General features: G+C 39.5%; 1 protein-coding gene across 1 annotated transcript in view; it reads left to right on the top strand.

The window, feature by feature from the left end:
* The window catches only part of KCNN2 (potassium calcium-activated channel subfamily N member 2), a 78,817-nt gene extending 75,681 nt beyond the window's left edge, over positions 1-3,136 (top strand). The window contains exon 9 of the mRNA XM_055791484.1: positions 1,715-3,136. Within this exon, the coding sequence (XP_055647459.1) occupies positions 1,715-2,002 (288 nt within the window). The 3' untranslated portion in view covers positions 2,003-3,136. The remainder of the gene's footprint in view (positions 1-1,714) is intronic.
* The last annotated feature ends 10,673 nt before the right edge of the window (positions 3,137-13,809 follow it).

Genomic DNA, 13,809 nt, shown 5'->3' with positions numbered 1-13,809 from the left:
CTGGCCAGAATTTGAATGCACTGTATTTTGGGGGTTTGTTTGGTGGGGTTTTTTTGTACAACTGAAGAATTCAGAGGCTGATTCTGAGAGCTCCTGAAGTGACTGCAGTGGTGTTGGTAAATGCTGAACTGCGAGTGGGCTGTAGTAGTGTAGTGCTGCATAGTGAAGAGATTTCCCGTCCGGCGTCAGTGACTGTGCCATGAGGGACCATAGTACACAGGCTCTCATGCAGACTGGAATTAGAGGTTCTGGTTTTCTATTCCTGTTGTCTTATGTAGCAGTGACTTTGAACAAGTAGGTTTAGGTCTGCATTTGTTTAAATTTTTTAAATGAACAATAGCTGCCTACTTTGCCAGTACATAATAAGACTTTATGGATCTTTTTTAAGACAATTGAGATGAGGTAAGAGGCTGTTCAGTTGCAAACGGCTTGTCTGTTGTTGCTGGGATTTTTTATTAATATAAAAGAGTAACTAGAGAGTTAGAGGGCTGAGCTGATAGCATTCCAGGTTTCACATTAGACCTCAGTATATGACAGTTACTTTGATTAGCATTCTTACTACATTAGAGGCATTAATGGACTTTTCCTAAGGGTTTCTTGTACACCTCTTCATGTACCTAAAACCCCTCCTCAATTAAAAGTGTATCAAGGCAAAGATTAAATTATTCAGTGTTCATTCCCCTTTTGCTTTAAAGAACCACCTGACAACCACAGTTGCTGAAAATACATTTCAGTCTAATGCTCCTGGCAACTGGTAAGGACTTTTCAGATACTATTAAATGTAGACTGCTTTGCTATCAAGGGCTATGCTAGCATCTTGAAACAGTGGGCAGAGAAATGGGTTATCGACACTCATCTGATGCTGAAGTGCTTGACACTGCAGGCAGTCAGTCATTCAATTAATTTTCATTGCCTTTGGATAGTTTATAAACTTCAACCAGTTATTCTACTGATTTACATCCAGTTTTAATTTGTTTGTCTAATCTGAAGTCTCAGTCTATCAGAGGAAGAAATTGAGTCATTATTTGTAACCAGTTTCAAGTCGCAACGGAATAACACGTTTCGGATTACATTTTTACTGACCACTATGGCATTTTAAAGTACACCCTATATACTTGCTGTAGCCAAATACTGTTTTATGGAGGGCAGACAGATTGGGGAATGCAGAAGCAGAGAAGCACACAACTGAGCTTTTACTCTTTGCACTACATTTCAAAAACAATCCACCCAACTACTCTTAATACAGCCAGTTTAAGAAAACCTAGTCAGTTTAAGGAGAAAGCAAATGAACATTTGTGTTCTGCTTAGAAGAATGAAGGTATTTAAAACCAGAGGAAATACAGGGGAGTCAAGGCTGTCATGGCTTTGGAGGCTTTGGTCTGCTGGTGGCTTACACAACTGACTGTTCACAAAGTGCATTTCTAAGCACCTTGACTTCTAGAAGAGGTCTTGTCTTTTGTCTAATCCATTTAGACCTTGACAGCTAAGGTGCTACTCAAAATATATTACATTTCTGCTCAACAAATTTAGTAGAAAGTTTATTCTGAGTCTACAATGAAAACTAGTTCACAAGACTAGATATTGTTATAATATTCATATTCTTGGGGATTTTTGCGAAGCACAAAACCATTTACAAACCTTTGTAGAGTTATGCTGCTTGTTACAGTATTTGTAAGATCTCTCTAAACCTTTGTTTACATCCTTCTACTTTCAGACTCAAAACATCATGTATGACATGATTTCTGACTTAAATGAAAGAAGCGAAGATTTTGAGAAGAGAATTGTCACTCTAGAAACTAAACTGGAAACGTTAATCGGTAGCATTCAAGCTCTCCCTGGACTGATTAGCCAGACAATCAGCCAGCAACAGAGGGATTTCCTTGAGGCTCAGATACAAAATTATGATAAGCATGTTGCCTACAGTGCTGAACGATCACGATCTTTGTCAAGAAGAAGGAGATCATCCTCCACAGCACCACCAACTTCATCAGAGAGTAGCTAGAAGAGAATAAGTTAACCACAAAATAAAAACTTTTTGCCATCATATGGTCAATATTTTAGCTTTTATTGTAAAGCCCTATCGTTCTAACCAGTGTTATCTGGGTTCTGATGTCAGAATCCTGGAAACCTGATCACATTTTAGGCCAAAATGGTGAAAAAGTTCTTTTTTTCCCCCTCCTCCTCTCAGATGCACAGTGAATGCACCTATTATTGCTACATTAGATTGTTCCTCCTGTAATTTCACTAACTTTTTATTCATGCACTTCAAACTAACTTTACTACTGCAGTATATAATATAATAAAAAGGTTAATTTCTGCACATAGTTGCTCGGTTACTTGGACTTAACTAAAAAAAAAAGCTCACAATCAAAAGGCCTAATTATAAACTTTTAGGAAACAAAATTGAAGCTTAATTATTTCTCACTATGAAAACTAATTCTCTAAACTTTGCTTGCAGTGGAGGGGGAAAAAAATCAATGTTCATCTAACAGTGTGCTGTATATGTATAGTCATTTTAAAAGGTCACTGACAGCTTCAATTTCTAAAGTGAATAATTAAAAATATAGTTTATCCTAGAAAACAAGTTATAAAGTATGATACGGGTTTTTTAAATCTTCTTGGGGCTTTTGTTTAACATGTGTTTGTATACACATACATAGATAACATATATACATATATACCTATGTATATAAAATTATTTATGCAGTGCCCATGGCAAAGATCTTTTAAACTGACTATTTGTAAAGCTACTGGCATGCCCAAAGCACAGGTAAAGTCCCGTTCATTTATTCAGAGTCTCAAAGTTACGCCAGGTAAGGATGTCCAGATGGAAGCATCACTTTCAAGCTGGAAGTCTCCCATTAATGATGATTGGGTTTTGAAAGTCTTGGGTTGCTACTCTTTCTCCAGTCCCTTTTTGGTGTTTCGTGTTTCTGGAGTGAATGACTGGCACACAGGGTTGTGGTGTACACAATTGTGTGATGGCAGCAGTGTTCTGTATATACTACGTTTGGGTATTCCCCATGATTTCTGCTATGCAGTCAAGCGTAGCAAGACACTTTTAGCAATATTTCCCAAAACTGTTGTAAAAAAACCTGCTGTAGATTACAATTATGGCAGTGGGGTATCTGTGGTACTTTCATGCACAAATAATGTCTCCTGCTTTCTTAAAAAAAAAAAAAAAACCCACAAAGCATAGTGTACACATTTGTGAAAAAGTTCTGGCTGACTTTTCTCCTGGTTTATATTCCAGAGTAGCAAAACTAAGTAAGCTTCAATGCTCAGCACACACAACTTGCATTCACAATTCCTAATTATAAACAGGAAATTATTTGACTTTATGAAATATCTTACAGTACTTGCTATTTATGAAACATACCAGTCACCCCCTCCAATTTCCAGACAAGGGTGAAACTTTAGCTAAGTTTAACAAGCTGACTGTTTTGGAGGAATACTAATATGTACTAAATACATATTGAAAGAAATGTCAATTGCTCCATGAGACACTGTGAGTTCTGATCAGTAGTGGCAGGCAGGGAAGATACTAGTCCTAGTATCTAATACTATGTAATACTAAAGTCAGGGATGAGCCACGCTGGACAAAACAGAAGAGCTGTTCTCCCCAGCACCCAAAATTCCCCAAACCAAAAACCAAATACATAATCTGAAAAACAGCAGACACTTCAGGTCTACTTAAAATAAAGCATCTGCCTTTTTTGGGGATACAAAATGTGTAACTGATTAATATCAGTTACATTTAGAGGCATTGCTTGTTTATGAAAAGGTCAGGAGTGTCTCTTAACACTTTTCACCTCCTTGAGACAGGTGGTGAGTTTGCAGTATTTTTCCCCCTAGGTGAGCAGGAGAGTTGCATGCCTTTGGAGTGCCTTGTTTACAGACTGTGGTATTTTGTGACTGGAAATAATGAGCACTATGTATATGCGGTTCTGCTTTTGTTTTTGTGAATTTCATTTTGTAAGGAAAGCATGGATATTGTACAATGCTAATACTGTGCTGGTCCAGTCCTAAGCTAGACGAGATTTTGAGTGGTCATGAGGACACGCACTTTACATTATTTGCAGGATTAGAAGTAGTGATTAATAATATTGGAATTTAATAGTCAACTTTCAGAATTCTTTTTTTGAAGCTTTTTTTTTGTTCATTCTCCCATTTTTTGTGTTGAATTTAGAATATTTTTCTTATCATTGTGTGTGAAATACACTTGCTGTAGCATGAATACATTCCTTTTTGTCCCGTCAGCTTGAACAAGCACTTTCACGCTTTACAATACCTTTTTTTTTATTTGTAAGAGCCTTTTTTTAGCTCCACATTGAAAATCCTTGCCAGTCTGTCTGTTTGGATTAAGATCTGTCTGGTTTGAATTCTGATGTGAAAGAGCAACTGTCATCCTTAACCTCTCAATTTCTTGTATACAGTAGGACTCAGGAGCCTGAAACTGCTGAATTCTTGCAGCAGCTTTGTGCAAGCAGGGTTGTGAGCACTATCCCTGTCAGTAGGGTTCTGTCACAAGCTGGTAAATTCTTCTGAATTCCTTTCTTTGATTTTAAAGCAAACAACCAATAATGACACCATGGAATACTCCAGTTCAATTTCTTAATTCACTTTAAAGCTCACTACAAATATTTATCTGCATTTTTTGTAGTAATGATCCTTTTCTTCTAATACCTGGTTTTGAAAAGCAGTTAAGCACAACACATGAATCCAGTCGAAGACAAATACAAACTTATATTCAGGAGAGCACAAAGCAACATGGCTTTGATTTTCTTACTCCTGATGCAAAATTCCTTTTAATCTTTCCTTGTTTGAGTTTTGTAGTACCACAAATTCCATTACTGATTTTTTATTTCCAAAACTTAAACTTCTTCACTGTTCTCAGCATATGTGCTCACCAAAAGGAAAAAGTAGCATTATAGCAAATCTCTGAAACTGCTTGTGTAGTTGAACGTAGATTTTTCTTTGAAAGATTGTTTACAAATGAAAAGGAATCTTTCTGATAGCATACAGTATAGTTCCCATGTTACAGTTTAAAAGCTTCATGTGCTTCTTGCTTTAGTCTCACTGATAGGAAAATTCAGCTTTCAGTTGCTATTGAATTTCTCCTTTTCACTGCATTCCAGACGCCGATTCTGTTTATCAGTTACTTTGGAGTCTTGTTGCTAATCCCTGCATTTTTAATGACATTTAGCAAAGATCCCCTGCCTGAAATGTAAGATCACAAATAGGCCTATTCACTATGCTTAAAACTAAGTACATTGATTTAAATAGTAATTTTTAGTTGCATTTAAGTTTTTGCAGGATCAGAATAATACATTCACAGATATTGTACTTGCAAACGCTCTAGCTCCGCAAATCATTATCTGCTGTAAGCCTGCAGATCTACCCAGACAGACTTCTGCAACTCAGCCTTTCTTTACCTCCTGCTGCTGCATAAGGATGGATCTGATATGGAAAGAGCTTCACTATCTGAAAGTTAAGCATCCGGCTTAGGAGCTCTAAATGCCTTTTGGAAATCCATACCTTTCCTTCTGAGCTATTTAAAAAACATGGCTCCCCAGACTGAGTCTGAATCACTGTCGTCATTACAAGTCAAAGATAAGTAATAGGCATACAGTTTTCCTGCCACTTAGTTTGTAAGACTCCTTCCATGTCAGATCATATGTGGACAGTCAAATTGATAGACTGCACACTTAAAAGCGTATCTAAGCATAAAAGAATAAATGGTTTAAATATGAATGTCTAATATTCAGAATAAAACCTATTACCCATATCAGTACTACAAATGGATATTGTCTGAAAGCTCTTTTCCCCTAACCGAAAGTAATGAAAAATTCTTAGTTTTATCTGTGGAAGAAAAATTTTCTGATTAGTAAGTCTGTTCTCTTGTGAGCTCTATCTACGGAAGGAAGATTTTCTGATTAGTACGTCTCTTCTCTTCATCTGCCAAATTTTTTTGTGGCTCATACTGTTTCTTTAAAAGGAAGTCCTTAAAGTCCTTTTGCCTTTTTGGTCCACGCCTCTCAAAATTATTAATTGGTGAGAAGCAGTCAAATAAAGAGGGGAAGGGAGGAAAGAGCTAACAGCGCTGTCTCACTTTCAGCAGCTTACCCCTGCATCAGCATGTTTTATGTGCTCTGATAGGAACTGTCACAAATTTCCTCCAACATCACTCCTGGCTACCTAGGTACAAGCCAGCTGTAGCCCAGGAAGAGCACTGCCCTATCAGTACAGTCCCGAGGTGGATCTTACCCACACTCAGAGCCAACCATTTATGATGTGGAACTTTATGTATGCATAATAAAACTAACCTACCTCTGTCAATCAGGGTTTATGTTTCTGATCCTATACCTGTTAGCACAGGTGCAGAGAAGACTGAGCTGTAACATCTGTTTGCCTTTCTTCTCCAAACCGTGTATCTATAAGGATCTTTGCCCCCTCCATGACTGAGAGAATAAAGAAAAAGAGATGCTTAGGAGACACTGTGGTCCGGTGTGCACACGTGTAGCTCTGACCCACCTGAGTGCCTCACCATCTGCATGTCAACCCTGGCCCAGAAACCACAAGTGTCACTCACTATAGAGTGAGTTTGCACAGCACTGAGCAAATAAGCCATGTCTCTCAGGAACATCCTGATGCACAGGATGATTGCAATAAACAGGAGAGTTCTGTTAATTTATGCAACTGCTCAAGACTTGTGGCTTAGTGTAGCACTGAGCCTAATGCAGACACTTGACTCCCCGCCAAGAATGGCTTGCAGCTGGGCAGTGCAACACAGAGATGGAGCAGGTGCAGCATAGTCTGGGCTAGGGTGTGTAGACATGCCTTGAGAAAGCTAAAATGGAGGCAGTTGCCAGAATTAGCATGACCATATTGCTGTATGTTAGACTTTATTATAGTGTTACAGTTGAAGGTCCATAAGGTCAATAATTTTCAGGGTTTTATTTGAAGCAGATTCTGCTGCAGAGGACTGCAAAGCCTTTCTGCATAATGGAGGATATGGAACACACCTGCAGTGCAAGAAAATCTCTGATCCACAAACACGAACATGTTGCAATCTAGTGTGGCAAGTGACCAAATCTGATGGAGAAGTGAAGCACAACATATTTTATGCTGACTTTCCTTGTACTCAGATTCACTTAAACCCATTAATATCTTCAAATATTTAGGACCGTCTAGACGATTTTCAGTTATACATGAAACAAGCAACAAGCTTTTAGTTAGAATAAAACATTCTAGTTTAATGTGATGCCTATTCTAACCTCTTGTTGCCTTCCAAACCTGCATTTCCAAGTATCTTGAGTCTAAAGAGGAGCCACATGTTCTGCAGTGTGGTGACAATAAAGCAGGTCTGTGAGTGGAAAAGCATCTGCAGTCCAGATAAATGGTCAAGCATCATGTGACACCAGGAATAATAATGAAGCTAAAACTTTCAAGTAGGTGAACTGACCAGCTACTGGCCTCAGAGCTTAGAAAAATTTTAAGTGAAGCCTCACTCCATGTGTGAAAGTCATGGGTACCAGTGAACTGTAAGAGACAGTGCAATTACATTTCCTGACAATGAACAGTAGGGACACACTATTACAGAGTACGAGGGTGGCTTATCACACAGAAATAAAAGAAGATATCTTTTATTAAAGAACTCCAAACTCTGTAACAGAAAGGAGAAAACCTGAAAGAGCTTGTGCTAGATTATTGTCTCAAAAGACAGGCATCTAGCCTCCAGAAAATTTGCGAGAGATGAGGTTTCAACCTCAGAAGCAGTTTTGCACACTCAGAATTGCCCTTAAAAAAAATTAAAAACAATTACAATGTGCTGAGTAGCCCAAATCTGTGCAAAATGAGGTGTGGGAGTGCTCTGCCTCTCCAAAGTGACTGAGTCTAGATTCCTGTTGGAGAGGTTAGAAATGTCCAGTGTTCAGCACATGAACCTGACATGCGTGTAGGAGAACAAGAAATCTATCTTAAGACTCACTTCTAAACTTAACCTCCAGGTTCAAATAGTTGTGGCAAATTCATTAACATTGCAGTAATGATCAGAGCTCCAATATTTTATTTTTGCAAACATCACTTACAGCGCACATGCACATGCGCGCTTTGGTTAAAAGGTGTCTCAACAGTCTGTGCCACCCGCACTCTGTCCATCACTCCTGCCCACCTCAGCCCTTTGCTCTATGTGTTTTCCTCCAGCATCTGCTGAGCACTGGGGGCCATAGCTGCTGCTGTCAGCACCCCTGGAATGGAGCCACCAGTACTGATCTGGAAGGCAAGGTGGCCCCGAGGCACTTCAGAGGCCACTGGCCCAGGGCAGGTCACTGGAGAGAGCAGACAGCAAGACCAGCCTAAAGGCAGTCACAGCCCCTCATCAGGGCATGCAGCTGCTGTTCTCCCTACCACATCACTGCATTCTTCTATTTCTTAAATGGTCTTATGGACCGAAAAATGTTTTTCCTGTCACATCTCAGGTGTGATAAGATCTCGCTCATTTTGACAGGCTGTACTGCTGCTGTGAGGAAGGCACAAGGTCACTGCTCCACTGTGAGCAGCTCTCCATGGTGGAGATGGAAACAGGCAGCACTCCACCAGCACCAGCTACCAAGAGCCAAGGGGAACAAACCTCAGGAAGATGTTCTGTCTGGGCATTGAGATTCAGGAGCTTAGCTTCTAAGTGGTTAAAGTCTACTTCCAAAAAAAATGAGGGGGGGGGGGGGGGGGGGGGGTGAATGGTGCAAGGAGAGATGTCAGTTAGCCTTTCTTGATGTCTGCGTTGGCTGGAATTCAGTCTCACTTGTGCTGTGTGACAGTGTGACAAAAGACCTGCAGATTCACTCCTGAGCGTGCTAGTTCAGAAAACAGTCCCAAGGCTGAAATGTGGTAGCAAGACACCTAGCTTCGTTAACTCCCTTTGAAACAGAGCCTTCAGTCCATTTGGCTGGTAACAGTTGATCAGACACATTGCATTATCTGTGGTTTCAACACGCTTCGAAAGTGCCTCCTGCTGCTAGTCCTCAGGACCCTCTGAGGAGTGTATTGACTTCAAGCAGCGCAGCTGGAACCACTGCTGGGCCATTTCCACAGGCATGCTGGGAAGTGTCTATGCCCACTGAATTCACCTGGTCAGCAGGTGCTGTAGCACCTTTTACTGGCTGCTCAGCACATCACCCGTGATTAGGTCTGGAGAGAAGAAGCTTTCCCATAATTTCCCAAGGTACTTCGGAAGATAATGCAGGAATAGCTGGAAGGGTTTCTGTTTTTTGAGGCTTTTTAGTTACAATCTACATACAGAGGAAGCTAATCAGGGACCAAAAGTGCAGCGGTAGGAAATTAGGCCATACTTATTTCAGTTATCAAGTGCATGAAAAGAAACATAAAAATGGTACATAAGAAATAGACTGCTTTTCCAGAACTCCCATATTCAGGGTTGCATTTCCAGCCTTGCTACCCTGTTTTCTTCAGCCTGTAAAATGTATTTAGTGGTCCAGCTATATTTATTTGCAATTTGAAGCAACTGCTGTAATACCGCAGTTGACATATGTGCATTTCCGGAATTACAGACACTCTTTTCAGCAGAAGGGAAACAGAATAGAGATGGGTAAGTAGCAGGTAAGGTTTCCAAATAAGTGTTGCAAAAAATTTCAGAGAGGTAGAAATGGGACAGAGAAAGGGTTTGATCTCCAGCTGGCACAGCCTGCAGCCTCTGTTGGTGGTCAATGAATAGTTCTGAATTGTGCTTTGGAGGCTGTGTCCACATCTGCCATGGAGAAGATAATGGGTGATCTCTACAGACAACGTAGACATGGTCTAGTGCCTGGTGGCAGCACAAAAGCATCTGTAGCCCATATGAACGTCTACTTCCCCTGCCAGCTTTCTGCTCAAAGATGTCCAAAGGCAGCATACAATATTCAAACAGGACTAGCCACAAAACAAAACAAAACAAAAAACCCCCAGGCAGCTAGACTGCTACCACAGAAAATACTTGCTTTTAACTGTTTAACATTTGCTTTCTTTTTCTTCTGCATTAAAAAGATTAAAAAGGAAGAAATGTGAAGAACAGTATTGGTTTTATTCGGTCGAAACAGCTTGTTTCCATGACATTTATACATTAAGCTTTTTCTAAATGACAAGCAGATTGGCAAAGTCTCCCTCCTTTTTATTTTAAAAGTTGTCTTCCCCCTCCCCCCCTTTCATCTTTGGTTAATGGATATTAAAAAGACATTGTCAGGTGCCGAGGCCTTTTGTAATCTTCTAAATTGGGGGAAAAAATGTCTCTTACGTGTGTATGAAATAGCCAGACATTAGCTGGTGGCACTTGTTTGCACGATTCAGGGTATGAAGTTCCACCTGCGCTGACTGACACTGCTCTGCAAGGGGCTGCAGCATAGCACACCTCACACCACTTCACAAGATGTTTCACAATTGTTTGAACAGTTCTGGCTCAGTTCAGCTGAGTGCATGATAAATTGGCTGTGCACCAAGGCTAGGTGCAAGGCAAGTGCGCAAAGGAGCCCAGCAGAGGATATGGCAATTTCTGTTTTGTGAATGAAGAAGCACTGTCCTACTGCTCTGCTTAGTTCACTTAAATAGACCCACAAGCTTCCCTGAAGCTGCATGTGTATTATTGCTCCAAGCAATCTGCAAGATGACTGTGAGAAAATCTTGATGGCAAATAAATTAATTTCTGTTGCAAGACCTGACATTTCCACTGGATAACTTTCCCATGGAAGGGAAGTCACTGAGAAAAACAAAGTTATCTATCCAAAGTGATGTATAGGAAATAGCACTCCTTTCCCTGAGACTTGATTTCTAACCGCTCAGGGATGGATGTACATCACCCAGACCTGTAAATATTCTTGGAGTTCAGTGCTTCTGAAAAAAAAAAAAAAAAAAAAAAGATTTCCTTTGCTTTTATTTCTTTTTTTTTTAATTTTTTTTAGGAAAATCATTTAAGTTAATCCAAAGGCAGAGTAGAAATGACACTCATAGGCAAAAAAATATTTTTCATTTCTGCAAAGTGCATTTTCTGAACCACAGGTTTCAGCTGTCTAATTTTCTGTACATGCTCAGATGACTTAAATGTAACGATACTTATTAGAGCAAGAATTGGCACTCAGATTTCTTCTTCTGCTCCTTCCCAGGTGCATGCTGTGATGACTATCCATCAGCTTCATTCTCCCTGTGACAGGATATTCTCCCCTAGAAAGCTGGAAGGATGGGCTCAGATTACCATAGCAAGTACAAAGTACTTATTTTCTTTTTCTTGTCGTGTTGGCTGGGAGGAAGCCCTGGCTTTGCTCCTTCCTCTTTGGAATCAGAGGCAATCTGAAGTTTTACATCAGGCAACACTGTGCAAGTGTAATATGAAAAATAATGAAGCTGTTTCTGGTATGATTTGGAAGCAAAACAGACAGGTAGCAGCTCAATGATGCAAATGCCAGAAACACTCTGAGAACTAATGCTGTGGTTAAATGCCTTTTGTGAAGTTAGCCCTAGGCTTTTTCTATTCCCAACTCGGTTTTGTGAGGAAGATTTTAAAAAAACGGACCAAAAAAAACCCACCAACCTACAGCATTTTTAAAAACCAAAGCAGAAAGATAATTCCTTTAAAAGTTCTTCTAAAACAGAATGAATGAACACTTTTTTTTTTTTTAATTTTTATTTTTTTCCCAGAAATAAATGATTCTGCACTTTGGAGACTAATCCCATAGGGAGCCAGCAGTGACGACAGGCAGATTCACAGGTTGCCCTATCAAATTCAGTGCTTTTGCTTTCTAATAGCTGCATTACCCTGTTAGCATTCAGAAACACTTATAGCACCTCCAGCGCAGTAGGTTATCAATACTTTTGGCTTTATGAGGAAAATAGGAGCCAACACCCAGTTAGATTGCTGTTTACCTGTCCAAGCACTATATTTGAGCACAGCAATATCGCGCAAATGAACGCTAACAAATGTAACTCACCAGCCAGGCGATCATCGGAGCAGAAACTTCTGCCTGGCTGGCGTTTGTATGACGCTTGGACACACAATGCTGCTCCCTAACTGTAGCTGGCAGTACCTGGCCAGCCTGCTGCCCTGCCTGCTTGCGCTTCCTATAGCATTCTTGCAGCCCTGAGAGGCACCAGGCATGTCCTATCTTAGAATCAGGCTCATCAGCCATTTTTCTATTACAGTCTTAGATAATGAGTGAAGATTGTGTTAACACAAGCAGACGCCTAAACTCCAGATTTCTGTACTGTAATCATAAACTTTTTTTATGAAACACTCCCACAGTAAAGAAATACAGGTATTTATATGAATCAGCAAGGAGAATGTGCCATGCGGTACATTTTGCTGCTTTAGGAAAACAGATTATATTAAAAGGTCCCAGAGCTGCTTAAAATTCTACTAAAGAGTGTTGACTTTAATAATAAAGGATATGTTTATATTATTATTGAATGTTGTTCCATATATGGCAATAAGTGAACGGGAAGACAATGTTAAAAGTTTTTTACTATTCTATTGATGCCACGTGGGCCAAACCTAGCAAGCTGGTTAAAGTAAGACCATATGCTATTTGAGTCATGGTTATAGAAAAGCTTAGTCTGATCAAGGTTAAAATTGCTTAGACATGAAAATGTACAGAGCAGTACAACAACTGAGTTATTAAACTCAGAGATTAAGGGCATTAATTACCATTTTAGTGCTGATTTCTTATAGAAGGATTTGAGTACCTGTTGTCCTATAAGTGTTTTCTCTTCAGCTATGATTTAAGAGAGCAGCTGAATGTAACAAGAGAAAGCTTAACTCCAAGAGTTGAGTGATACACCCAATTAAGGAGAAGTACTTCCTGGAAAATGTCTACATTCTTTCCCCTCACCCCAATTCCCCTCACTCCAATTCACCTGCTCATCTTAGTGTATCACGACATTTTAATTCTAACCATCTTTCCTAGGTAACCCCCAGAACAAGCTGACCCACTACATCTTTTTACGATGACTTAGTTCTCCCTGTTATATTCCAAGATGCTTTGGATGCCAAATCCAGGTCTGAGTATTCCACTAGACAGCTTGACTGTCTTGGGAGGAGGTATGTGAAATACAAGTTGAGCAGCACCCAAACTCTTTTGAAAGCCCTGGTTATAAAATATTATTTAAAATATTTTTTAAATCTTATTTCCCCTTAGTTAAATGGGATCTCTCTAAATTCCTAGAGTATAACATAGAGGCATAATATAGGAATTTCTGTAGTAGACACACAAACAATAGTGCTAGAATACTTGGTTATGCATTAAATGAAAGGGGAAAGCTAAACCAGCAGTGTTATTGCTGATATTTCTCACTTAAAACATTGCAAGAATTTAATGCTTTGTAAAATGCTCTAAGTGATTTCTTTTACAAGAGGTTCAATGGTTTCAGAGGTAATTTGTAACATGCAACAATTTGGATGTTAACAAGTCACTGAAAAACAATCACATCAGGTTTTGCTGATGAAATATTTATGCAGCATCCCTGTTTTCAACTATGCTAGACTATAAAAGAAGTACATGGGATAAATTGACATGTTCAAGGGCTTTTCCCTTCTTTCAGTTTTGCATTATTTCAGTATTCCTTGAATTACTGACAAGAGATGAGTGCTGTGGTTTGAAGAAAAAAGCCCATGCTGCGTTTTAAGGTTTCTTTTAAAACATGGGTGCTCTTTTCAAACCTTATGCAAAAAATGGCTGTTGCTTCATTGTTGATGACCTGCTTTCCTTTGGACTTCCACACACTTTTCGTTTGTCTTTTCTTTAATGACAAACACACAGAAGTCTAGCATGG

Source organism: Falco peregrinus, chromosome Z (assembly GCF_023634155.1).
Source record: "Falco peregrinus isolate bFalPer1 chromosome Z, bFalPer1.pri, whole genome shotgun sequence".
Lineage (NCBI taxonomy): Eukaryota > Metazoa > Chordata > Aves > Falconiformes > Falconidae > Falco > Falco peregrinus.
Note: the sequence above shows the minus strand (reverse complement) of the source record. Positions and strands in the feature narration are given on the sequence as shown.